The sequence below is a fragment of the Coloeus monedula genome (assembly GCF_965178545.1).
Source record: "Coloeus monedula genome assembly, chromosome: 5".
NCBI lineage: Eukaryota > Metazoa > Chordata > Aves > Passeriformes > Corvidae > Coloeus > Coloeus monedula.
In genome coordinates, this window is record NC_138785.1 from 29866338 (window position 1) to 29892916 (window position 26579).

The 26579-nt window shown below is 41.2% G+C and overlaps 1 protein-coding gene across 1 annotated transcript; it reads right to left on the reverse strand.

Annotated features, from left to right (window-relative positions):
• Positions 1-4846: 4846 nt before the first annotated feature.
• On the reverse strand, positions 4847-18386 carry CSGALNACT1 (chondroitin sulfate N-acetylgalactosaminyltransferase 1; the record flags this gene model as incomplete). The annotated part of the gene is made up of 7 exons (XM_082282406.1): positions 4847-5130; positions 5494-5575; positions 8627-8721; positions 9066-9244; positions 10053-10154; positions 11343-11559; positions 17756-18386. 7 exons carry the CDS (start codon positions 18384-18386, stop codon positions 4847-4849), a joined length of 1590 nt encoding a protein of 529 aa, XP_082138532.1.
• Between the last annotated feature and the right edge of the window lie 8193 nt (positions 18387-26579).

A 26579-nucleotide genomic window follows, 5' to 3' on the forward strand; every position in this document is an offset into this window, starting at 1 on the left:
TCTGTATTCAAGCTGCCTGTTGTTCTTGAATGCAAGGTTGTGTGCCATCTGGGAAATAGATTAGTACCTACAGTTGAATGAGATTATACATTCCTGAAGGCACAAAATAACTTGGAGAAGTGAATCGATCTTGATATGTAATTAGCATAATGTGAAGCTTAATTCTATAAAACGCTGTGTCCTTGGAATGAAGGATGTTCAAGCCTTCAAAGATCCAAGCAAACCTTGAGTACCTTTCAGTGAAAGGTGCTCTCTGTGGCAAGATTTCCATGAAGTGTACATTTTTTAAACTCCTCTAGCCTCTGAATATAGATCCTCCCTCTTTTAACCTGTATTAACTCCCACACAGGCCTTTCTGTGTTGAGAGAGATTACCCTTTTGAAAAGGAAAGGAGAAGGGACAGAAGCATTTGTCTGAATGACTACCACATGTACAGAGCCTAAAAATGTAAGAAGGAACACCTGTATCAGTATTAATACAGTTTACAGAAGAGTTTTTGCCAGTAAAGAATGCTATTTTCCAAAATAGAGGTATTTATTGCAAGTTGTGTCCCAGTTACTGAGATGCATCTGGTGTAAACTTCATCATAGAACTTGCTTTTTCAACATGATGTTCTCTCTTCCTATCTGTTACAATGCTCTTTAAATGGGAGAGGTTGGCCAGAATCACATAAAAAATTAGTCCTCATCCAGGTTCCTTTATATTGTTGCACATGACAAACTCTGCAGCTGAGGGTTGTGGTGTGAATCTGCAAACATTTTTTAGAGGCACAATCCTCAAATAGTGAACAAGAGTCGATCTTGTTTTAGTTCTTTACCTGTTTTCACCTGTTCCCTTTTTTCTGTTAGATCAGGGTTACTCTGCTTAACTTGAAGAAGCAGTCAGAACTTTCAGTCTTACATTAATCTGGGTTTTGCAGAATAGAGATTTAAAGAAATTGTGATAATCTGGTTTTAAAATTTTCAACTATGCTGACAGGTGGTTTCCGTTCCAGTAAAGAGGGGATAATGGCACTCCACTTACAGCAGGTGTCACTTGCTAGAAATAAAGCCTTAATGTAAACTGAGATTCTGAAAGTAACAACACTCTGCTACTGCAAATGACTTAATGAGCTTCTTGAGCAATATATCACATGTATCAATGAGATAATTTCAATATAATCTGCATCAATCATGAGAAAGGGTGTTAGATTATTTGTAGCAGGGGAAACATCCCTGCTTTGCTCTTTATGAACTGTTTCTTTTTAAAATATGGTCAAAATGAAAGGTCCTTCAGAAAAGCATCTGTTTTCATGTAAAGAATGTGCCATAGCTGATATCCTTCTGAAGACAAATTGTGAAGTGTTTTGCAGACCTAAGGGTTGGTAAAGACAGAGGAAAAAGTATCCTCTAAAAAGGCATTTTGAGAGGCAGGATGTTAACTTGCAAAATAAGATGCAGTCTGATCTGGCATGGACATAGCAGGACATCAACAATTTTAGCTCTAAGATCTTTAGTAAAACTCCTCAGGGTTTGACTTGCTGACAAGTGGACCAGTGGATTCACTGCCTTTATAGTAAACTACTTATTTGCAATTATTGTCTCAGTACAGCCCAGGGAAAGCCACTATCCATGTTCACATCTATCCCACATGTTTGAGTCATGCCTCGGTTTTTCAAAGACTCACTTTTCTGCTGTGAGGCAAGAAATATGAAGTTATGTACCTACACATTTAGATTACTGCACTGACTGCAAAGGCAACTACCTTGCTAGAACAGATGCCCTCAAGATGGCTCTTCTATTGCTCCAAAATCCCTGTATTACCCTGTGTTACCCTGAAAGTCAGTGGAGCAAGGATGTCTTGCAGCGGTTGAAATCAAGGGTGATGACATGTCTTTGGGAGTTTCTCTGTAGAGTCCTTCCTGCTTCACATGCAAGGATTACAAGAGTAATCAATTTGAAAATTGCTTGCTGGAGAGATCATGAATCCTGGAGGAACATGGCAATTTGTTTTGCTTGATGCCTTTAGCCAGAGCATGCTGCAGTCATCAAAAAGTAAAGCAAGGAGTCCCTGGATGGCCTCCCCACCTGCACAGGGTCATCTCTAGTTCCTCCTCAACCAAGATCCAATCAGTTGTCATTCTGAGAAAGATCACAGGCTGGTTTGGGGACAAGGAAGGTAGAGACCTTCATAACAAAATCTATTGTTCTGTTGGCTGCTCTCTTTACATTTCATCTTTTTCTAACTAGGCTGGAAGCCCTGTTAGAACTCCACTTGGCTCACAGAAACGTAAATAACAGCAGCTTCCCTTTCTCATGCTGTTCTTCACCTCTTCTGTCAGTACAGTCCCCACCTCTAAGAGAGCCCTGCCAAATCTCTGCTGTGATTAGACTGCCCTGCACATCACCGATGCGGCCAATGACTGTGGGTTGGATGTCTCTGTCACTGATACCACCTCAGCTCTTGCCAAACTGGCTTTTGCAGTCAAGGAACGGAAACTGCATACACATTATTATTCCTGGCAAGAAGAACAGCATCTCTGTGGAAAAGGACATACACAAAAATCACAAAGGTATTATTTAAAAACATAAGTTGTGAAACTCTGACAGGATCTGGATGACGTGCTTGCAAAGTGATGAAGTGTTGAATTTACAATTGCCCAGTGCTTAGAACTGGAGACTAATAGAGGTTTGAAGGGACCTCTGGAGATCATCTGGTCTAGTCCTGTTCTACAAGTGCAGCTCAGGGAAGACTGAATAAAACCATCATGGAAATAGTTAAGGTGAGGCTTGAGGTAGGCTATGATTACGAAACTTTCATAGTATACAACACCCAGTTTCAAATTCATGTTTAAGTGGGACTGTAGGAACAACTTTTGCCTTGGAGCAGCTGTGTTACCAAACTTTCATATGCACTCAACAAGCCATACCTGTCTCCTCCTATTGTGTAATATTTGTAAAGTTACTTCATCAATACAAAGCCCTTTATAAATAATTTATTATGTGCTCTGGGAACAAAAAAGTTCTTTGGAGGATCTACTTGAGTGACTGCTGAAGTTTCTATGGTAAGTGATGTATTTTGGGGTTGAGGTTTTAAAGTATACAAAGTTTCTGTTCTTTTTGTACTTTTGCAATGTTTCGGACGCTTGGTGCTTTGCAAGGCAAGTGCAATGCAGATCCTTTGCACCAACAAAAGACAAATACATATGAATGTGTCCAAGGAAAAGGTACTTACAGCAGCATGGTCTCTGTCTGCAGATCCTGCATGGAGTGCTTTCAGAAGAGGTTCATAGCGCTCTTCCTACTGCACAGCAGCACAACAAGGAGTTCAGTGCTACCTTTCATTGTTCAGTGCTACCGTTCTTCCCCCAGCTTTTACAAGCCAAAAACCAAACTAGAATCTGGTTCAGACTGCCTTGAATTAATCTGAATCTATAAAACAAAGAGACTGCTCCAAGCAACGGCATTTAGGTAAGCAAATGGGATTTCCAAGCCCATGCAGTTTTTGTTGGCTAGTATATATTAAAATGATAAATAGCAGTCAGCATTAAAAGAAAATACTTTATAAGAGCAGAAACTCAGACTTTCAACAGTTTAGGCAATTGCAAAAAAAACTATTAAGAATATGACTAATTTTTACAATTAGTACCTATAATTATCATAAGAGAATTTGCAGGGTCCAGTAATCCATCACAAAAATTTATTTTGTTAATTACAAAAAGCTTTCTATACCCTGGCCAAGGCTCTGTATTTGGTTTAGAAGGAATACTTTGGTATGAAGTCAGAAAATGTTCATCACTGTTGGTATCTGGCATTCAGACTTTAAAGCCTCCTGCTAAATCAGTACTGCAAATTGATACGTATTTTCTTTTCTTCAGCATGATAAAGCTTCTGCCTTCCAGTGCCCAGGTTGTATAGAAAAATCACATATCTGAACCCAGTTCCCATCCATAGGACCACAGATCTGCAGAGCATTTTCTAACCAATGGAAGGCTGTACTATTTCCTAGTAAGGCTAGAAGTAGAAAACCTGAAGTATGGCAAAAGAACTCCCAAGCCAAACAAATTTCACTTAAAAATAAATCTTGAGATACATACAGCATTCTAAAGCAGAAATACACCATCTGATTTACATGATACAGATGTGGCTCACTGCTTTTTGTTCACTGTCCACAGAGGAGAACAAACAATATCCTCCAGCATTTTTCAACCATCACACTTGATCAGTAAGATTTTCTCTTTCTGAAGTTTAGAAAGCATTTTCTGAGATACCTCTTTCTCTGGATGAACTGGGAATGCTGTGTTATTACACTGCTGCTGTTTCCCCATCCCAGCCCCTTAAAGGAAAAGTATTTTGGGTCACTCCAGCTTTACCATCGTTAACAATCAGATGTCCTTCTCAGAGCAGGAGTCTGTACTTATTCAAAAATAGCCCTTTTTAGATATGTCAAGTTAGATGTAGAAAATAACTCCTAATTATTGGCCCACCAAAAGATCAATCCTTTAAATAACTGTACACATCTTATAAACATTTCAAAGGAAAAGCACATCCATTTGTTAGTGTGAATACCACACTGGCCACATAATACCACATAATGTTCATTGTCTGTGTGACATGACCTTGAATCTCATCAAGTGTTCATGTCTTACCCAGAAGCAAGTGCTGAACAGTCAGGATAATGGAATACTTAAAAGTCCCATTAGAATAAAAACAAAAGTAGGGAAGACAAACACTTCCCCTCTTCTATTGCTTCCATTCTGCTGGAATCTCCATCCTCTTTCAGTCTCATTCCAAATGTTCTGGTTAAAAACTCTTTTCCAAAACAGCCTACAGTCCAATTCAGAGGCTTTTTACCTCCCTTTCTGGATTCATGTCTTCTTACTGCTCAATTTCTGTCTATGCAGGTGTGTTTCAATCTCTTGCTTGAAAATAAGCATCCCAAGCTGGCCATGAGAAGCCTCATTCATGGCCTTGGACTGCATGCACATTTTGTACTGCTCTGGAGTCAGCTCGTCCAGACACTGCTTTTCGTGCCACAGATGGAAGAGACCCCTGACAGGTGTTCGGATCACCATGAGGTTGCTGTGAAGGTACTTGCGGTACAGATGCACATCTTCACCACCCCAGCCTTTAATGTCCAGGTCAAAGCCACCTGCCACAGACAAAATTCGAAATAAAACTAGAAATATGTATTAGCAAACTGGACGCTATTAATTGCACTGCAGCTGTTTTCTGGCTCCAGTCAGCTCTTTAAAACACACACACCTTCTGTGAACATCAAACTGCTCATCTTCAAATCTTTCACTACCAAACAAAAGTTGTATGTTTGTAATTTTGTTTGTAAGCAGTACTTAGATTCTGGTAACCTCTATGGCATCTAGGAAGAGCCTGAACATCTAACCACAGCACTGCTCCAAATTAGTGACACAGACATACTGGCAAAGGAAAGGGAGGCTGATCATAATTGTCTATGTTTTAGCAAAAAGGCAAGTGTATTGGAGTGTATTTTTCTTACCTATGTTGATAAAATCAGATCTGTACTGGCAAGTCATCCCAAAACCAAAGTCTCTCCAAAATCCGGTTTCTTTTTTAATAATCTGCATGGAGGGAAAGGAATGTTTACATGGAAGCAGAAATGCTTTCAGAATGAGCATCCTGACCTGAATGTGGTCAGAAATAGGAGCAACTGCCGTTTTATTCTTCCCCATGTGAATTCATGGCCGGTCCTGAACTCGTTTTTGTAGATACATTGCATACATCTGTCCCCCCTCCCCCTGCAAACAGCTGTGTTCTTAGGTATCATAGATAAGCCCCTGATCCAGAACAATCAGGTTTTGCTCCACTCTTGCTGTTGTAGACCAAGTAGAACAGTATCACACCTCTGGAGTTTGCTTCTTTGCAGGCAAAGCATCCTCCAAAATTGTTTGTTTCTGTGGAATTCAAACCCGATGTAAGAAACATATTGGTAAACCAGGGAAGCCAGACTCTGCTGCCAGAGCAGATGGTGGCATCTGCATTGTGGACCACAAGAGCTCTGGAAGAAAACAGTGGTTCTAATCTGATCACGCAACCAACAGCTTTTGACTACGTTAATTTTGAGTAACAAGAATAATTTTCCATTACAGAACTGCTACATCCAGCTAAAATTGAACTCCAGATATGTAAGGTGATAGATATATGTCCCATAAAAGCCTTTGTAAAAATGAATGGTCTGCCTTCCTGAGATGGACAATGAAAACATTATGTATTACAGGTAGAAAATCAGAGCACTGAGAAACCATGGCTATAATTTTGAAAAGCAGATATCCAAGTACAGATCTCTTAAGGTCATAATTCATGCATATGAGTGACCTGACCCAACCTGGTGAGACACCCAAGAGCTTCAAGAGGCTGGGACAGGCATTTAAATCCTCTGAACAAGTCAGCAGTACTTCACACTCCTGAATGCCTGGTTAGAAACCTATCCCTTAGCAGCTGCTTTGGGAAATCTTGACTTCCCTTGTGACAGAATTTCAGAAGATGAGGAAAGAGAATTTCCATTTCTGGATTTACAAATCCCAGTATTTCCTTTATGAAGAAATGCTCTTCCAAAATTGTCTCTCCTGATTTCTTGTTCATGCCTCCCCTTTTTGTTCATAACTCTTGTCTCTTCAAATGTTTTTTATTTTACTGCTCACATTGTTATAGATATCATTTCTCATTTCTCCTTTCCTTGAAAAATCCAAGTCACTGCAGAAGCCAATTACAAGGAAACAAGATTGTATCTGTCAGGTCTGCACTGTAACAAGAAGTCTCCATCATGATGCCCTTTCACAGCAAACTACTCGTGTATTAGCATTATTATTTTCCATTAGTGCAAGTGGCTGCTGCACAAATCAAATTCTATCAAAGATTTCTGAAGCCTTCATTTTTTCTCCTCAGCAGCCCAAGTTCCAGGACGGAGAGCTAACACTGTCTTGTTTTATTGGCAGAGATCTGACCTTATGCCTGGCAACTAATGTGGGCTAAAAATATAAAAATATACATAAAAATGTGATTGGCTGTACTTCTTTAACTCAATAAGCTTTTCTGACATAAGCATCACATTTTATGATTCAAATATTAGCTATAAATACTTTCACAATCCTGACAATGTACTTTGTGGAATTTATGCTAGCTTGAGAGCTAAACTCTATTTCATTCCCTAAGCACAATGTTTACAACCTTGAGGATCCGTGACAGGCTCTGAGCAGAGAGAGAAAAGCTTATGTGAATCCCATGGTATGATCAGAACAAGTTTGTTCTGAGAAAAAAATGGTAGAAGGGATTTTCCAGACTCTTCAGTAAAAGGCTTTCTGGCTGTGTCTCATAACACAGAGAGCAGCAGACAAAAAAAATACTTCAGAATATTTTGGATGGACTTTTCAAACTCTCATTCTTCATTTTTATAGAGGAACTGTACAAGGTGGTGGTAGTGATGACAGAAGACTGGACTCAGACCCCAAGGGATCTTTTTCAGTGGTGACTGTCCCTGGGCTCAGACCACCCCTAATTCCTACCTCCCCAGAACAATAATAGAAGCTGGCATGCTCTGGGGACAGTGTCCAGCCTGGGGACAGGATGAGCCCTAGTAAGTTCAGTGCCTGGCAGTAAAAGAGGCAGATGTGGCAGGTTAGGACCTGGCCCGGAGGAATTGAATGAAGCTGCATAGCTGGCTTACGTTTCAATTTGAAAATTCAGCCACTTAGCAGCACTAATGGGCAGAGGACTGTGACCCACTGACTCTGAAGAGAAGCAAGACTCCCTTCTATCAGGCCTTTAAGTTCAACAACAGTGCAACACCAGAGCACAAGGGAATGGAGAACAGTGTCTGCAGCAGTACCAAGCAATGGCTCGGTCACTAACATTCATGTGAATCTCTCGTCTGTGTGCTCTTTATTCCTCACAACAGCTCCCTCCTCATCAAGGGAACTCATACATGTCTTAATCATATGCCTTATGGCAATGTTGTTAAAAATAATGCTTTGTTTTCACACCAAAAATAAGCAGGTGAGATGGAAATCAATGCAGCTGTGCTGTGTTGTATCAGTGCCAGATTAAAGTGACAGCTCCAAGCCTGTGATTTGACTCTGAGACACTTCAGAAACACACTGTCTGCTCACAGGCAGTTTAATCATGAGCTGTGGGATGGGAAAGGCCACTGTAAGGTGTTCAAGTAAGTGGGGGAATAACTGTGATGGCCCCCGGAATTCTTTTTTCACTGACTGATCTGAGGACAGGTCTGCTTTTTCTAAATGTCAGTTTTTCAAATGGAAATAGTATTCAGTGCAAGGAAGAAATCAGAGCAAGTCAAGGACTGTCACTCCAAGATAGCACACCATGGAGGAATTGTTCACTAGCTAGGAAATACCTTCTAGCAGAGAACCCAACATGTTTTAAATTTTTAGTTTCCATGTAAAAACTTCAAAAAGGTTTAAAATAAATGGCACCAAGACACTTCCCAGTGAAACATACCTGCAGAACTCACAGTAAGGTGAGTGTTGTAGTTAATTTTGTCTGTGCGGTGGTCACTGTGCACAAGGAATAGGGAAATGCTATCCAAGAGCACAAGTACCTTTAAAAAATGCTTTGTTAAATAAAAGCAGGCATTCAGAGAAGCATGTACTTACCAGCTGCTGTTCTAAAGACGGGATGGAATCATGGTCACCATAAATTATACTGGGATTATACTGGCTGAAGAGAACAGGATAAAATACCTTCTTCCCTGGAAATGACAATGGGTTATTTTCTTTACTGTATAAAACACACTTGTCTCTTACAAGATGCAATCCAGGCTTGAGCAAATCCAGACAAAGTCACACAAATTTTCCATTGAGCCTATGTTCTTTCCACAAGAATGTTAATGCAAGGATATAATTAATAAAAAGATCCTGTTCCAGAAAGCATAGGTGCTGAAGGCAAGAGATTATATCACAGTGGGAGCAGGAACTGTTACAACTGATTTGCAGTAGCTTCATTACCAATTTAAAGGCAAGCATACTGTGGTGAGGGATTTTACATAACAGGTAGAACCCATTGAAAGATAATGTACTTCATGAGAAGCAGTACCTGGCTGTGTGTTCAATCTACAGGAGTTCAAGAATTCGGCTGTGAAGTATATGTCCACATCGCAAAAAAAGAGAACAACATTGTTTCCTTTCCAAAATCGAGCACCAACATCTAATCCTTTGCCCCTGGAAAATTCTTCATTCAACTGGATGAAGGTAAAGTTCTTGAAGTTGGCTGACCTAGAAGGAAAATATTCAGCAACTTCCTCTGTCCATCCAGCTCTTAATATAAATCAGGGGTGGGAACCCCATATGAAAGAATTAACCTAGAAATCTGTAATATCACAGTTCTGAGAGCAGCTGGAGGGAAGAGATGTCCTGTTTGACTCTTAAGGAGATTTCCACTATGTCTATCTACGTTCAGAGCTTGACATGAGTACTCACACACTCACACACTACCATTCCTGTCACAGACTTTCTTTGGGCAGGTCTCACAAAAATCCCACCAAGTCTTACATTAACAAAAGTACCTTCAGTATGCAAATTTCAATTACCTGTGGTCACATTACTTTATCTATACAAGGGTCCTCTTCCTACACGGAGAAGACAAGCAAAAGGCTGCAGTGCCACATGATCTTGACAAACACAGCTATGTAACCAAACTCAACAGAATAGAACTGGCCAAAAGTATCCAGATCCTTTGGGCTCTACTGAAATTGTCTCCACCTGCCTTTGAAAGTCAGCCTTCGGTCCTAACAGCTAAAGCCACTTTCAAAGAACTAAAGAGTTACCACTGGGGGGGGGGGAGGGGGAGGAAAAAAGCAGTTGCACTGAGGTAAATTCAGTTAAAATCTGCTCTGCAGTTCACAAAACCACAGATATGGGACTCTATGGGTAACACCATTTTTATTTGATACAAAAAGAGAGCTATTTTCTGCAATGCACTTTGGAACCTTTTGGCACAACTGTGACTTTTGAGCTACCAAGTCTCCACTTCACATAGGATCACTGTGTATGAACAGCACATACCAGATGTTCAGTTACTTACTTAGAGGTATTTTCAAGTATCGATTTGACTTCATTCATTTGTTCCTTTCCAAAGTAAACTACAGTGAGGTGAATTCTCCCATCCTGCTGAATGCCCACTTCCCTGGAGAACAAAGATAGATTTGTGACTTGTCCCAGAAGTTAGCTTCCTTCAATATAGCCTACAGCAGCTGGGGAAGGCAGAGTAGGGTGAACCTCAGAGGCATTCCTGGGGACATGATTTACTGACAGGCATCCTTGTCCTGACAAAGCAGCTCATTGTCTCTCTTAGAAGGGACAGAAGTCTATCTTTCAGCCAGATTAGGTACAAGCTCTCTAAGCAGCATTTCTTATATTAATAGGACACTATTAAAAGAGGCCATCCTGCCCCAGGAAGAATGATCAGGCAGGCAATAACTTCAGCACTTAGGAGAATATGAGAAGAGATATTTTTATAATACCCTACCTCATAATCTTGAGTTTTTGTAACAGATATTCCAGAGTTCAGATCTTTGGCATTTACTAAAACCTAAGTATCAACCAAAAATCAAACACGTAGCCCAAGGGTAAGACCAATTTGAACAAACGCTAGAATCATGCCTCACTTGCACGAAGTTTAGTCAGCAAGAGTTCATCTATAATCAGCAGAGAGATCAGCATGACCAGAGGGCGATTTCTCCCAGTCTAAAACAAGATAATCAGAATACTAATCAGAAGACTAATTTAGACAAGGAGCCTATTTTTAGATGGCTGTAATTAGACAAAACAGATCCCATTGTAAGAGTCAGTGTCTGTTGATAACACAGTCTTTTCTGGGCAGCTATTTAAAGTTACATCTCAATTAATTTCTCCCTCTGAACATCATCTCTGTGCTGAAAAATAAAAGTTTAAGAGTAACTATGCTGAAAGTTCAAATACATTTCCTTCTTGCCTTTTGTTGCGTTAATACTTTATCTAATGGAGCCTGGCAAAGTGTCTTGGAGCACTGATTCCCCTTTTCCTCAGGAATGCTCCTTTGCAACCACTGCATGAAATTCTCATGTTGCCACAACTGTATGTGCCAATCAAACAGAATGAGACTCTTAAGTCAGGTACATACAAATCAGAAACCCTGATGACTGCAATATAATTGCCTTTACTGCTAATCACAATGCATTAAGCAACCAAATGCCTTTCAGTAATCTCAAAAATCACTTAGTGGCACAACGAACCGTTAGGTAAAAGTAGCAGTGAGTGAGGTCTTGATAACTCCTAAAAGTGCATCTTACTTTCCAAGTAAGAAAAAGTAAAGGCAGCATTGAAGGAAACCCACCTGAAATTCTGCATGAATTGCCGAAATTTGCTGGCTCTCTTGGCCAACGGCACAATGACATTAATAAGTGTGTCGGCCATATTGACATTTTCATTTTTCACTTTCATAACAGGACCAAATGGCCGGAATAAAACAATCTTCTTGAACTGATGTTTTGCATCTCCTTTGAAAGTCAGCTCATACAATGTGCCTTTATTTTTTTCTGTGCGGTAGATCCCTGCATGCAAACAAAATGAAGAGATTTTTGGATTAAAGCTGGGCTCCTGGGGGAAAAAAAGGATAAAGTCTTCATGTGCTACACCTAAACTGAAAATGCAGCAATGAGGCAATGAGATGTTTACTTTTAAACCAATACACAGTCCACCATCGTTCGGAGGAGGCCACCGCTCTGGCAGGGACACAGCCCTGGATTACAGGAGCTGTTTGGTATTCTTGCAGGCACATTCCAAGGCTTGGCTGAGTTACAAACCCCTGAAGGTTACCAACTGCACACACTCAGTATAACCCAGCAGACATACTGTCCTTATTTTCCAGACAGCTCCAATTGCCCACTGCAGACAAGCATGGTAATGGGATGCAGAAGGACTGCAAAGGCAGTCTGCCTCTCTGCAACAGGAGGGATTAGGCCATCTCCCAGAAAAGCAATTTCCTGATGAGCATTAGGAGGTTCTCTGGAAAGTCCCCTAATAAAACTATGCAACCAGGCCCCAGAAGCCATTGACTTCACCCATGCCAGTCAGGACAAAACTCTCCTGTTACTCAACTCTCAAGAGACTGCTATTTCTCTTTGTGAATGCCCACTCCTGGTCAAGTAATGGTCTGCAAGGATGACACTACAGTTTGTCGGAGGCTAGACCAGGATACTTAATTCATACAAGCATGTATTTATTTCCTATATGGAAGGAACTTTTAACATATTTGATGGGTGAAATTGGTCTGGTTCATGCTGAGGGCCAGCATGAACTATAAAAGCCTTGATAGTGCCCTACGGAAATACTATAATATCTTAAATCGAGTTCACAAAAAGGCTGTAGATTTTACTCACTCTAAATGATACTTCAGTTCCTACAATGTATACTGAAATAAAGCTTTTTCACTGGCAGATCCATTAGGTTTAAGAAAGAAAAATTAATGCTAATTCTCACTACTCACTAAGCCACTGAAAACATCTTAACAACTTAATCAGTACAAGAGTATAATTGCAATGCTTTCCATCTCTTGCAGAAGTTAAAGAGACAAGCACAAATGTCTGGAAAAAAACTCCGCCTCTTGACTTGTTTTTCTTTTCTCTTTTTTTTTTTCTTCCATCTGGCTAGGAAGCATATCTTCTTCTGGTTATGAAAAACAAGACCAAAATAAGGCTTCTTTTTTTTTTTAAATCTTGGTTGTTCCCTGATGTGTAACATTGCTGGGCATCTGACCCAAAGACTGTCAGCTCTCTCTCCACTTCTCATGAAGGTCTGGGTCAAAGTTTGCTTCAAAGAGCAAAGTGACATAATATCTTCATCTTGTATTTCAGCTCTTACATTGGTATAATCAAAAGACTAACGAGGTGTGATTTTATCTGGATCGAGTTCTGTGGACTGTCTTATCTTCACTATCATTCTCTAAGTGTTTTATTCTTAATGAACACTTCAGTTGGTTAATAATATATGCAGATTTTACTGAGCTGTTACTCATTTCTTGTTTTATTTTTAATATAAGCTGATTCAACAAATGCTCCAATCCTCCTTCTAGCATAGCAAATGAATCTAGGGAGATAGCAGCTCAATCATTCTTGTAGTGCTAATCTTTCAAAGTTGTGCCTTTGACTCCTCCTAGCTTTTTTCATAGAGTCTGCCCAAGCTGCAGACCATCAACTACATCTGTTTCTGAACTGGAGATCATCTAAATAGTGACCTAATACTCCCTTGGCTTCATCCTCCCGGTGGCCAGAGAATACAAATCTGGGACTTTGAATTCTGTTCACCCATTTATTCTTACAGAAAGCCTGGTAATGATCTAAGTGCATTGTTGGGTGCACTCATTTGCTCAGGCAGTTTTTGAACACAGGTTTTACTAAGGAAGTTTGTGTTTGAAAGGTTAAGGCAACCTTTTGACATTCAGCTAAAAAAACCTCTAAATTAAATCTGATCTGCATTTTCTTTAGAGAGAAACTGATAGGACTGTTTCACATGTTTGACATAGTGTACTGTCATTTTTAAGAATAACAAAGATCTAAATTAAATTAACAAATTTAATAGTACCTACCACACAACATCTCAGTCTTTGCTTTTACATTCTCTTCTACCTACCCCAGCCAAGAAACAATGACCCCACAAATACTACTTTCCTGGAGAGATGTACTACACAATAAAGGAAACCTTGCCAAATAAGAAGTACCTTAAAAGAAGAATGCAAGTTGTGACCTGACTGGGGTCCCTCCTAGGGCTATATACACAGAGGCTGCTTCTGAGTCTGTAGTTTTGTTCTTGTTCAGTACTAATGCTATGTCTGAAAACAAGTAGCTTAGGTGAAGGCAAGGTTTCTTTGTGCAACATGGTAATCCAAGAATTCATAATCCTAGCGTTTTATACTGAACTGTATGCAACTTTAATGCCTCTAATTAAATATGGCTATTCTTCATGCATATTTAAACTATTTGTTTTCCATTTTTAAGCATCTTCTTTCCTTTTTTAAGTATCTTCTTTTTAGAAGCAGGGAACAAAGTGACTTGCCCAAGGGCAGGCAGTGAGCCTTGGAAATGAGTCTGAATGTCCTGAGTCACTCTGGCGACTCACCCAACAGAACATCCTGCCTTTTACAAATTTTTTCCATTTCCAAAGGCTCTACTTGGTGCCACCAGGATTTTCTATGCGATTCAGGAAGATGTGTCAAACAGCCTCAATTCCAAGATAAAACTATGAGGAGAGGAAAAAAGTAGTCTCAAAAGAGTAAACAAAAAAACCTTTTCCATAAAAGATTGCTCCTGAAATGAAAGCCTTGGAAAGGCTAGAGATAGATAAAAGAAGGTTATTGATCATCTATTGCTTCCATTACAGCAGATACAGTTCAGAATATGCACCATTCCTTTCAGATGCAGGGAGAAAAGTCAAAGCCTTTGGAAACCCAATGTAAAAAAGTAAACAGGAGCTCTGTGTCAGCAGACAGAATGGCGCTAAAATAAAGGTAAAGAACAAGTGAGAAGCAAAAATGGCATAGGCTCAAGAATTGAGTAAAGAGCAGTAAGTCTCCAGTCTTCAGAGCAGCAATTCCCAGGACTCTCTACAGAGATGGAAAATACCTGATGTCCATTCAGCAGGGCAGGCAAACAAATGTCACGCATATGGATCTACATAAAATGTGTAACTAGCAAACAGCCATGCATTCTTAACAAAATGCTGTTGAGTGGATGAAAATTTTAGCCTCAGTTCACAGACTACAGGCTTCAAGTCTTCCACTGTCACTAGAAATGCTCCCTGGACATATGTTCATTAGTTCCCTTCTGTTAGATGATGTAGGAGCCACTATGAGGATTTATCAGGATTCACTGTCCCCATTTTAACTCAGTACTACAATGGTCTTCCCACTCAACATGCAGTAAAATACAGCATTTTATCCTTTGATGAAAAGCATCTTTCCTTTTTTGCAATAAGCTTCCACAGCAAAACTCCATCAGATAGCCCACCACCAGTAGCTTCCCATTTGAGAAAGCAAAGCTACTCCTTTTTCATTTGCCTCTGAGACCTTGATTAAAATTCCAGTCACTAGACAGCCACATACTTCAAGGAGGAACACTTATGATCCAACATATTTGAAGGTGTTATGGCAGGGCATTTTTTAAGTAATCCAGGGGTTTTCTGGAACTGTTCATATTAGGAAAGAATATGTCCAGGCAGTGATTCCATTCACTTATGGAACACACTACTCAGGCTTGTCAAGAGTCTCCGAATTATTATCTCTATCTCTGAGAAAATGAATGACTCCCAGATCTATTTGGCTGCTATTTACATAAATTAATAACCAGACCTGTTACCCTGCTTTCTGGGCAACTGGCTTTCTACTGGAAACAGAGCAGTCCTTTGCCTGCTTATAATACACAGAAATTTCTGTTTTTCCATGCTGTTTCTTACTGAATCCCCTTGGCAGAAAGCTAGTGAACTTGTTACATAAGTGGGAGGAGTAAGGGGGAGAGGGGAGCATTACAGCAGCTGAACAGCCCAAGTGCCTCTCTCAAGAGAGAAGCTAAGCAGCGCAGCAGCCAGATGGATACATCTCGAGCTCCAGGGAGAAGGTGTGGCTCTCTTGGTTTTGATTAAAGGCGGGGGGGGGGGGGGGGGGGTGGAATGGAAAGTTCCACTACGTGTCAGCTATTACTCTGGAAGGAGAACTGAGAATCCTATCCACATTTCATGTAACAGCAAATCTGCTGAGAAGGAGTTTTAACTCAGATGTAGGGTACTAGGGTCATAGTCTAATTCCCACGCACAAGTCCTTCTGTCTAGAAACTGCAGAGATGCAACACTAATTTCAAGATATCCCAGCCACGGAGACAAAATATTTCTCCTTAAATGCAAGAAGTGTTTAAAGAAACATTTTCCCTCTGCAAAGACCAGAATAAATGCACAAAATAAAAAAAAAGGAAGAGAAACAGACCCCAACTGAGTTTATTGCCACACACCATCACCCTGCCTATTGGCATATGCTAGCAGTGAACTAGTACTGAAAAAGTGATAGCAGGTACCAGATGTGATCCACAAGAAAAGAAAAATCCACCCAGGAGGTCAAAGAAAACAAGATTATTGTGCGCAACTCTATGTTCTAGCAAGACTCAGGATCAGCAACACTCTTGAGAAAAGCTGGTGTCAAAGGCATTGCTGAATAGAGGAAAAACAAGGACACAAATCCCACATACTGACGGCAGCAGCTCAGATTTTAAATCCTGTCTCTGACCCTGATTACCTGATTTTCATTTCAGCACATATCTCCATCTGATCAACCTTAAGATGAGGGTGGTAGCCTCACATTTAACATAAGAGAGGCACACAGTTTTTGTGTGCTGTTATTGCTAAAGCAGCTGGAAAACACTTAGAGGGTTAAGTGGTATTACTTTCAGTGCAGATCTGGGCCACATCTCCCAGAAATCTCCAGCTGCCCATGGTAGTTCTAGAAAATGAAAATAGCTGGCTTGGTGGCTGGGTAAATGCACTCATGTTGCTGTGTTGCTGATTACACTAAGTTGCCAGAAGCTGACATAGAATCCAGCTTATTACTAACTTGTTGTGTAGGCAGTGGCACCTGCAGAGCACTGTTTCCAAAAGCAGTTCAGAGTCCAAACTATACTTGAAATGCAGAACTGGAACAGAAAACTCAGTTCTCCCTACACATACTGAAGTTACACAGAGCAATGGATTTGTCCTTTCACTGGCAGTCTTTGCCATTCTTGGGAGAATGAAAGATGGGGGAAAAGAGAATGACAAGAAGTGACAGAAACCTCCAAAGGAATTTGGCAGGAAAATTTTCTGCGAAGTCTCTTTGTTTCCAGCCCCAATACATGGATCCCTGCATTTGCAAACAAATCAGTCTGTGCTGATGAATGAGAATTTATTTCCTTGCACCTACAGAAGCAAGGACCTGCCCCACAGGGGGAGGACACAAGGAAGGTTTCTTGAGGTCAGACTGTGCTGCACACAGGGCTCCAGTTTCTTGAGCTCCAAGTCACATGAAGGGCTTCCTCCCTCTGGAGGTATTTCACCATGGTATGTGAAAGCCAGCAAGACCATTATAATGTGTATGAAGAACCTGCACAGAATCAGCACTAGCATGCATCTCTTTCCCACCCCCTTCTGCACTTGTTCCCCAAGCACAGCACTGGTATCCAGTCAAAGACCCTTGATTGTGCATAAAGGCAGGCTCACAGCTTAATGGATATTAAGTAAAGTGTGGCAAGAAACATCTCCTATCTCCTCACCCTCTCGCATGGAAGAGCTGGTGCCAAACAGTCATACACCTATAATAAACTGTGGAAACATATTTTGAAAAGATAAACTGAACAACAAACAGGAAGGAGGAGAATGGCAGCATGGATTTGAACTGCAGTTGTCAATGTTAACACTGGAAATAGATCTGGGATTGCAGCCTGGTCAGTCACTCCTTGCTTAGTCAGTTCTGAGGCAAGCGCATGACTAGAGAGCTGTGAGCGCACATTGGTGTCACTGCAGGAGACTGTCAGGCTTTGTTGTCACTAAGTCCTGTTCCCCAGGAAAACTGCCATTTTGCAATTGTGCCCGAGACAGCATCGCTAGGTCACAGCACTAACACCATCCCAGACATCTGTGCTCTGACACAGCTCCCATCTCCCTCAGCAACTCATTCACACCAGAACTCCGCCCCAGCACCGTGTGGACCTTCTAGCCCGCTCTCTGCATACGAACCTTCAACGAAGTCGGAGGCTGTGTATACATGGGGTTTTGCTTTACTGACCCCATCTGGCTTGTTCAAGCTCCCGACTGCTAACTCGATCACCTCTATCAACTCGTCTCGCTTGTCCTTCCTTACAGGTTTCTCCTCTGGGTGCCGTGTCAGCCCTGTCTCCAGCTGGTACACCTTCTGGAGGGTGAAGCTCTCAAAGGGCACTGCCGCGTACTCTGTGGACAGCTTAACACCGCTGTGCACCTCTGCTTTGTCTACTTGGGAACGGAGGAAAGCCAGCAGGTTGGCCTGGGCCTTCTCCGGCTTACTGTGGTCAAGCTGAATGTCCAAGGAGTCTGGGTACTGATTCTGTATGTTCTTAAGCTGCTCGGTCCTGCCCTGGAGCTCAGCCTTCAACTGGGCAATTTGTTTCTTCAAGCTGATGATGTAATTGCGGTGTTGCTCTTCTCGCTCTTGCAGAATGGCTTCATATCCCTCCTTCGCAGTCGGACTGTGCACCCTGGGCAAGGCAAGCTGCTGGTTGTCACCCTTGGGTGTGCAAGCCAACATATAAACAATAGACATTGAGCAACAGGCCACCACCAGCAGGCCTACAAGTCGGGGAAGAAACAGAATAAATCCTCGTCTAAACATCGTATCTCAAAAAGCAGAGTCTAACCTCACACATGCAACAGTTCTTATATCCATGCAGTGCCACAGAGGCCTCTGGTCTTCGAGTACTCTTACACAGATGCATGTATGTGCAGGAACTGGTTTGTCAGCTCTCTTGAAATGTGTGCTCTGCCTCTATATGGAGCTCTCTCTGGTGTGCACCCAGCAAGACCAAAAGACAAGCTGTGAAGCAGACAGGAGACCTCCTGATCCTCATGGCAACATCTATGTTGCTGCAATGCGATCAGATGGTGGCTGATGGAGCCTGAGGACCTGAAAGATAAAATGACAAAGACAGCCAAGTTAGAATTTGGTCATCCAGTTCAGACCATTTGGAGTGTTCTAAGAATTTACCTTGTTTCTTAGCTGCTCTAGCAGATCTCAAAGCTGTGAAGTGCTTGGGCTAAGACCCAGAAGATGCCAAGATCCTTATGCAGAAAATCCGGTATGCATCCATTTAGTTGTTAATAACATGACTTGGCCCATTGCCAATGAAAAACTAGTCCAGACCTCAAAGACTGCCACACTTCAGAACTACTAAGAAGTGTCTAGTGGTCAGATGCTAAGGTGCTCAGTTCATCCAAGCAATGATGGGCTGTCTTGGTTTGAAAGACAGGTGTCTGCTAAGGAAGGCAGAAGCCTCCCTTGGAATGGCAGATGCAACCCCCTTCCCTCCGAGTTATTGTAATTTTGAAATCAAGGGCTTTTAGGCAAAGATATGGGAAATAGGAATAACACTTCTTTACTATATATATATGTATATATATATATATATATATATATATATGTATATAACCAGTCCAACAAAACAACAACAACTCTGGCAGTAACAGCACACACAAACCCAGTGCCAGCCTTCTGGGCTGTCGGGCCCTTTCCCCTCGGGTGCAGTTCCGCTCGCAGCCGGCAGGGGCGCTGGCGGCTCCCGGTGAGCAGGGCAGGTGCGATGGTTCCCCCGCGGCTGCAGGGGGCGCTCCGGAGCGAGCTCGGGGAGCACGCGGCAATGGCGCCCTGGGATCCCGGGAAGGGAAGGAACAAAGGCTTCGCAAACCCCTGGGCAGCCGATCCCGGTATCCCAGCAGGACCCTCGGGAACAGCAAACTGGAACAGCAGGGATGAGCAAAAAATGCCAGGTGGTAGACGAGATGTATCGAACTCCAGAGCTGTAGCGGAACCTCCGGACGTCTGGGCAGGCAGGGGGTGCGGAGCTGCAGTCTAGCGAAGGCTCAGAGCAGTGGCAAAGGAACGGCGGGGGCAGAGCAGCCGCGGCCCGGCTCCCAGCAGGGTAGGGAAAGGCGGGCTCAGGATCCCAGGGTTTTCCCCTGAGGCACCCGAGCAGATGTTGAAAAAGAAGTCCCTCTTTTAGTGAGGTAGGGTGTTAAATAGGGTCCCAGTGCAACGGCCGTTCCAGCGAGCAAGCTCCACTCACGTAGACGGAAGGCAGTGGAAGACAGAACCCCACCGTGGTGATGAATTCTCCCCGCAGCACCCACAGCTTCTCTCCCGTTAGAAAGGCGAGAGCACAAGAGTTGTAGGGGCTCCACCCAACCCCTTTTCCCCAGTCCAAATCTCGCGGCATCTCTGCCCTACACGAGAAAACCCCATGTAAAAGAAAGTAGCCAGCTGGACCCCTCCCCCGAGCTATGGCCAGGTCTTTCCTCTGTCTTAAGTATCCAGTCATTATTGTTTCCTAGCAACACAATGGGGAAAAATTCCTTAAGAGGGGGAAAAAAAAAAAGAGAACTCCTAAAATCCCAACATGGGCCTTGAAGAGTTCGCAAATCTTGGAGTGCTCACTCAAGTTTTGAAAGGACGGCACTCAGTCCCACAGCTACCACATATATCTTAGTTTCCAGGCATGTTTTTCCAAAACACCAGGTGATGAATATGGTCCATTTGAATACAAAAAGCCTGACCTGGAGCAGAAATTTGATAACCAGAAAACTAAAAACTGTTATCAAGACCAGTTACTGCAACTATCATTGTTTGACATATCCTACCAGATGCTCCCATGAAAACCAAATAACCAGGAAGAGGACATTTTTGAGGAACACTCAGACCAATTTTACTCAAAATCAGCAGAAGCTTTGTTGCAATTTTGAAGGCTGCCATCACTGCACAGTATTTTAACATCTCAAGACCCTCTTCTGTTTCTCGTAACACTATGAAAAGCTGTGCAAAAATGTATAGTACTACTGTACTTTCCAGTCTGCCTGGGACTGTAGACCACAGAGAAGGTGGAACTGGCAACGTTATAATTTTTAATAAAACTTCTTCAAGTATATATAGAAGAGCAAAAAAAAAAAAAAATTAGATGATTGAAATTGAATATTGATCTAGCTTTAAGCTACCTTAAAACAATTGTGCTGAGAACATTACCAGAGGGATTTTCAAAATCCCTTGGATTTGGCCCAAACCCATGCTGGTGCAAGGAACCTCATCATTTACTCAGCTGACTGTACAGTTAGGGCAAGGCTGAGTAACATCCTAGATTACACACTGTTAGACACAAACACAATCAAATTAATCCCTTGATTCTCTTCCCTTGGATGCATACATGACATTATGACACTCTTGACAGAGTCACAGTCCTTTTAGGCATGCATCCTTGCTGTCACACCCTTAAGTAAAAACAGTTTAACTAAGAATAAGACTTTCAGAGTTATTTTCAGTTATTTCTAGTCTCTAGTCAAAGTCTTTTGTAGGACCTTTTATAAACTGCTCTGTGGCTTTCCACCCTCTGTCTTGATTTACTATTACTCCATACGCAGAAGTTATGCAGAGATATTTCTGATGTTTGGACTGTTATTATTATTTTATCGGTTTGCAGAGCTTCTGGGAAAAAACCCTACTCTGAGCAGGAATTGAGGGGGCTAGAATGAGTCATAAAAATAGTACTGTATTTTTTTCAAAGTAATGCTAAATTACTTTTATAGCATTTATAGGATTCTCCAGAAAATGTCAGCATTTTTGAAGGAAGAATTGCTGATTTTCAAGAAAATATTTAAGCAGCATGAGAAAAGGACAGGATGAAGTTGGTGCTCTTACCTTTTTGATGTGATCTTCTCTTTGGAACATCTTGGTCTGCTACAGCTTCTGCTCAGCTTGCCAAAATCATCGCCTGTTTATCTCCCTTCTTATGCCCTTTCCAGAAAATGCGTGTACTATGAAAAGCGCTGTCAACCTCAGAACACCTCTTCATTGCTTTCACATTTGTCAGCTGCCTACATCTTCAGTCTGTCTCTCGTGTGGTGAAAGGCTGTAGTGGAGACGCTTCCTATGGATGCACTAAAAAAGTTGGCCTCCTGCAATGTAAAGGAGCTTGTCAAAGCAGGGAAAATTAATCTGGGCATTTCTAACTGTACAACAGATCTGGCTAGAAGACTGCAAGAAGGTAGTGTGCAGGGAGACAGGGTCAGGAAGTGGTGAGATGTAGTACATAAAACACTGCTGTGCTTGTATGCTTCCCTTCACACAATTAGTCCATTGACTGAATTGGCAGAAGCTGAACATCAGTGAAAGGATTAGTTGTGCTAACATGGTATAAACTGAAATTACATCTCAATGGCTTAGATAAACACACTGTTTCATTTCTATAAGCAGCAACAGATTTGAGTTTTGGGCAAAGAGCTCTTCAAATGTTGACCTTAGAATATGTGTCTATATAGATAGCTCTCTTCACTAAAACATAGTATGTCTATCTTCAGGGTACTATTTCTTTTCTATATAGTTTTCTGGTTTGAAATCTCCGCCATCAAAGATGCATCTTTATAAAGACTTTAGGACAGTAAATTAACAGAGCTACATTGTCCTTTGAAACAGCATTTTCATAGTAAGGAATTGAGACCATGGGGACTTTAACCTTCTTCACAGGGATTTTACCATCATGACTGAAGGCATCCTGACAAGAAGCTTTCATTGCTTGCCCTCTGGATCTGTCATATTAAATTGTACTGGTAGCTTCAGTGGCATTGCCTTACAGTGACTGACATTTAAATATACAGCTGTTACTGTACTACTATCTCATGGGCATGCTTGTGGAAGCAGTCCCAATTCAGGTCAGTGCCAAAAAAAGCAGATTACTTTAAATCAACACCAAAGGTAGTCACAGCTGAGGCATCTCAGCTGCACAGACAAGTACCAGAAAGCCAGGGATGGTAACTCCTCCTAACAACCATTCTGACTTCACCAGATCAACACAGTTTCACACCAACTGAGATGAAGAGAAGACAAACTGAAGTGTCAGGTTTTTTTCCAGGAACTGACAAAAACGCCTCTGTATTTCACAGCCAGCTGCATCAAGTAGTATTAGTCTCTTTGCAAAGCGAAGCTGTAACAAATATGCAGTGATTAGTCTGGTGGCTGAGGAAAAGGACATTGATTCTAAAATAACCTTCATTTGTGAAAACATCTCCAACCTCAGCTCAACCTGTTAGCCTAGCCAGAGGTCAGCCCAGCTCACAGAGGTGCTTTTCACTTGCTTTCAAGGAGCCTGGGCCCAAAAAATGAACTAAACACAGAAACAGATTCTGTCATCACTCTAAGCACTCTGTAAACATTTCTTCACAGTGGAGGGTGCTGCACCCAATCACAGGGAGTGGCAAAAACCAGAAAGTTGGTTGGTTTGAAATGTCAGATGGTATGCACCCATCACTGTTTCTCACCAATATATGAATTTTTATTGGACTGTAGAGATATAGGAAATTCATCTCTGCACAGAAATTGCAATGTATTCCAAGTCTGAAATTTTGTCTCTCAAAAACCACACTGAGAATTTGTGCAGGAGAAAGGGACTCAAACCAAAGTATCTCTGGATATATATCTCCCTTCTGAGCTCCACAATTTCTGCACTCCTTATGTTGAGGACAGAAACAAATAGCAAAAGCACAGTGATATTTGCAGAGGCAGTGATCTCTCAGCACATGTGGCATGAGCAATGCCAAATAATTCCATGTTTTTAAGTACTTTCTGCCACAGCTTCTTATTGTGGGTGTAACTCAGACTGGCAACTCCCATTTTAGCTCACAAAACTTTGAAATTCCTTTTCTTTTCTTTTCTTTTTTTTTTTTTCCTCAATAGAGGCAGTAAGTGGCAGAAGCTGCAATTAGGTTTTGCGTAGGTGTTTGGAACATCTTCATTGAATAGCAGCACATGTCACAGTGAGATTTCACTAGAGTCATATTAATCTCTGAAATGAGCTGTGGGGAGGAGGAAACAGATGTTTCACCCAGACTTTAAGTGCCTTACAAAAATAGACAAAGACATTCTGCAGCCACTTGTAATTTGCCTTGAACTTCTTAATTACAAGGACTGTGCATAGCACTGCAGACATATTAGTCTGCTTTAAATGTTAGGAACAAGACTTTTCCCCCCTTAGCTTCTCAACAGAAATCCAAGACACTCAGCAGAATAGGATATCACAGGGATTAAAATTTAGTCTCACACAACAATTTATGCACTTTATGCAAAAATTAATTATATTTCTCCTTATGGCCAGATCATGATTTCTCAACTACTTCTCAGCCCAGTTCATCTGCCCAGGGCTGAATTAAACAAAAGGCTAAATAAAGAAAAAAACATCTCTGATAAACTGACTGAGTGCACCTTCTTAACCTTCATGTATTGTCCCCTGTTAAAAATTCCACTACTCCCTCTTGGGTTGACACTCACACATCCCAAACAAACAACTCAAAGTCCTGACATCTGGTTTTTAATCTTCAATCCAAATAAAGGATTAGTAAGAAATAGTATCCCGAATGAAAATGTTAAATGCTAATACTTGAAGACAGTAGACAACTTACTGTAAAACTCTTCATTTCCTAATCTTTGATTCCAGAGTAATCGTCAACAGAAAATCTTACTTACACTGTCACGTGTTCTCTCAGAAAGTCTAAATATTTACCCTGCCCACAAAAAGACAGTTACACTGTTCCCCTTTGTAAATAACATTTACAGTCTGATCATCTTGCAAATAGGTTACAACTGTTAGAAGCTGACTTCAAAACAAGAAACCCTCAAAACTTTAACAGTCCTGGAAATACTGTATTTTCCTCTTGTAAGGGAACTGAGAAGTAGCTGCTTCATTCAAGAAGCAGTTTACATTCAAGGTACTGCTATAGACTTGTCACTCTGAAAGCTACAAAACCAATGCAGAAGTCCTAACTTTTGCCTTTGTTAATATCTGGACCCCATTTCTGCTAATTTAATTTGGCTCCTCTTATCAAGGGAAAGCAGTAACTTTATCTGCCATGCCACTTCAGCTGAGTTCTGAGGTCAGTGTGTTCTTGTGTTAGACCATCCACTTACATGTGGTCTCAGTGCTCATGAAGGCAACTTTCCCAAAGACAGTCCAGAACAGAAATCAAGATTACTCTGAAAGCCTTCTGCTGTCATATGCAGTAAACATGCCAGAGTTGTTTCAACTTCTACAGTAGCTGTTATTACTATTACAGTAGACAGCCACTAATAATTATTTCTTCTACAGTATCATTATTTCTGTTTTAAATAAAGCACTCAAAGGGAGTATTGAGGTGCCTTTGTCCTCCCAGTGCATACTCATTCTGTGTGTGGGCTTATCAACATGTATACACATACAAGAGTGGACGTGCCATTGCTTTCCTTTCTCCACTGTTAATCAAACTAGTTTTAAAGTTAAAAAACCACAGAGGTTAAACAGTAATTAAGTTCTAACTACATCTGAAAAGAACCAATGTAACAGCTAAAATTATCTCCACACACCAATAACATCATTTTTTTCTGATAAAAACCCCATTATTTCAAGTTACTGCAATAACACTCCTAAAACTGCTTTCTCTGCCCCGGAACAATGTTATCTGTGTAAGACTTGGCAGTTTTCTGCAGATAAATAACCAGCCATTGCAGAGGTCTGTAGCAGGAATGCTATTTTTTGTATGAGATACTCAGATTTCCACGTTACAACCAAAATATACCACCCTTCTCTGCTAAACACACTGATCTATAGGTGTGTAACCCACACATCCTCAGTATAGTTATTAGCTGGGGGTTCTATACGGCACTTCCAAAAGCCTTCACAGGACTTCCCTGTGAGTTTCCACCACTCTGTCTCTCCTCCAATAAGGACATGACAGATCCATGCCTTGTCAGGCTCCAAAGAGAAAATGCAGAGAAGAGATGACAAACATGCAGTGCTGCTGCAGAGATGCTGTGACTCACAAAGACCATCTCCATGTTACTGCAAGAAAGAAATGACAAGGCTTTTCTCTAAAGGTCCATTTCTCATGGCCTGGAGTTTTAGGAATTCAGTTGCTCCAAAATATTTTGAACTTTGCTAAAATGGAGACAAAAAATATGCATTTGAGTTGAGCTGGAATTCAGTCTGGTCTTTTAGGAGAAAATTAGCAAACCATCATAGTTTCCAGAACTAAAAATTAATGGTAGGCTGGACAGCTCAGATGTCCAACTTAGCTGGAAGACTAGCATCTTCTGAACATGACCGTCACTTTAATTTCAATTAGGTGAGTACCATCTCAGTTTTGTAGATATATAAAAGAGGAGCATTTTTCTCTAACCACATGATGCTGCAAGAGCCCTATACAACATTTAATACAGCAGCATGCTGGACATAGTTTCTTTTTGCAGGAAATTAGCTAACAAAACAAGGACAAGCTACAGCCAGGGAACAGCAGAATGATACTACTCTAATTTACTTCATTTTAAGATCTAATTCATCAATTTCTCTGCATGTAGAGAGCTTCCAGAAAGACTAACTCAGCTTTAACATAACACCAATCTATACCAGCTTCTGAAATATCTCAGAATCAGCGTAATAAGAGGGATAAAACACAAAATCCTTTCGTGTTTCCTGATTAAAATAAATAATGGGATGAATTTTGCTTATCCGTTACCCTGGACCTGGGAAAAATGCTGTTATTTCACTTTGAAATGTTTACACATGCACTCTCAGTGGTTTACACAAGCAAAAGAAAACTGACTGCCACCACAGGAATGAACAGTCATTCCTTTTAAGAACAAAGATGACCGCAGCTTTATGAAAGAAACTCAAGTAGCAGCAGCAAGGCCTGCAAAATTGAAGGGATCTACACCTATGTGGGGATGCTCTGTGAATGCTTGTTGGTTTAGACCCATCTCTTCATGACTGTTACTTAAAACTTTTTCTTGTACAAAGTAAACACT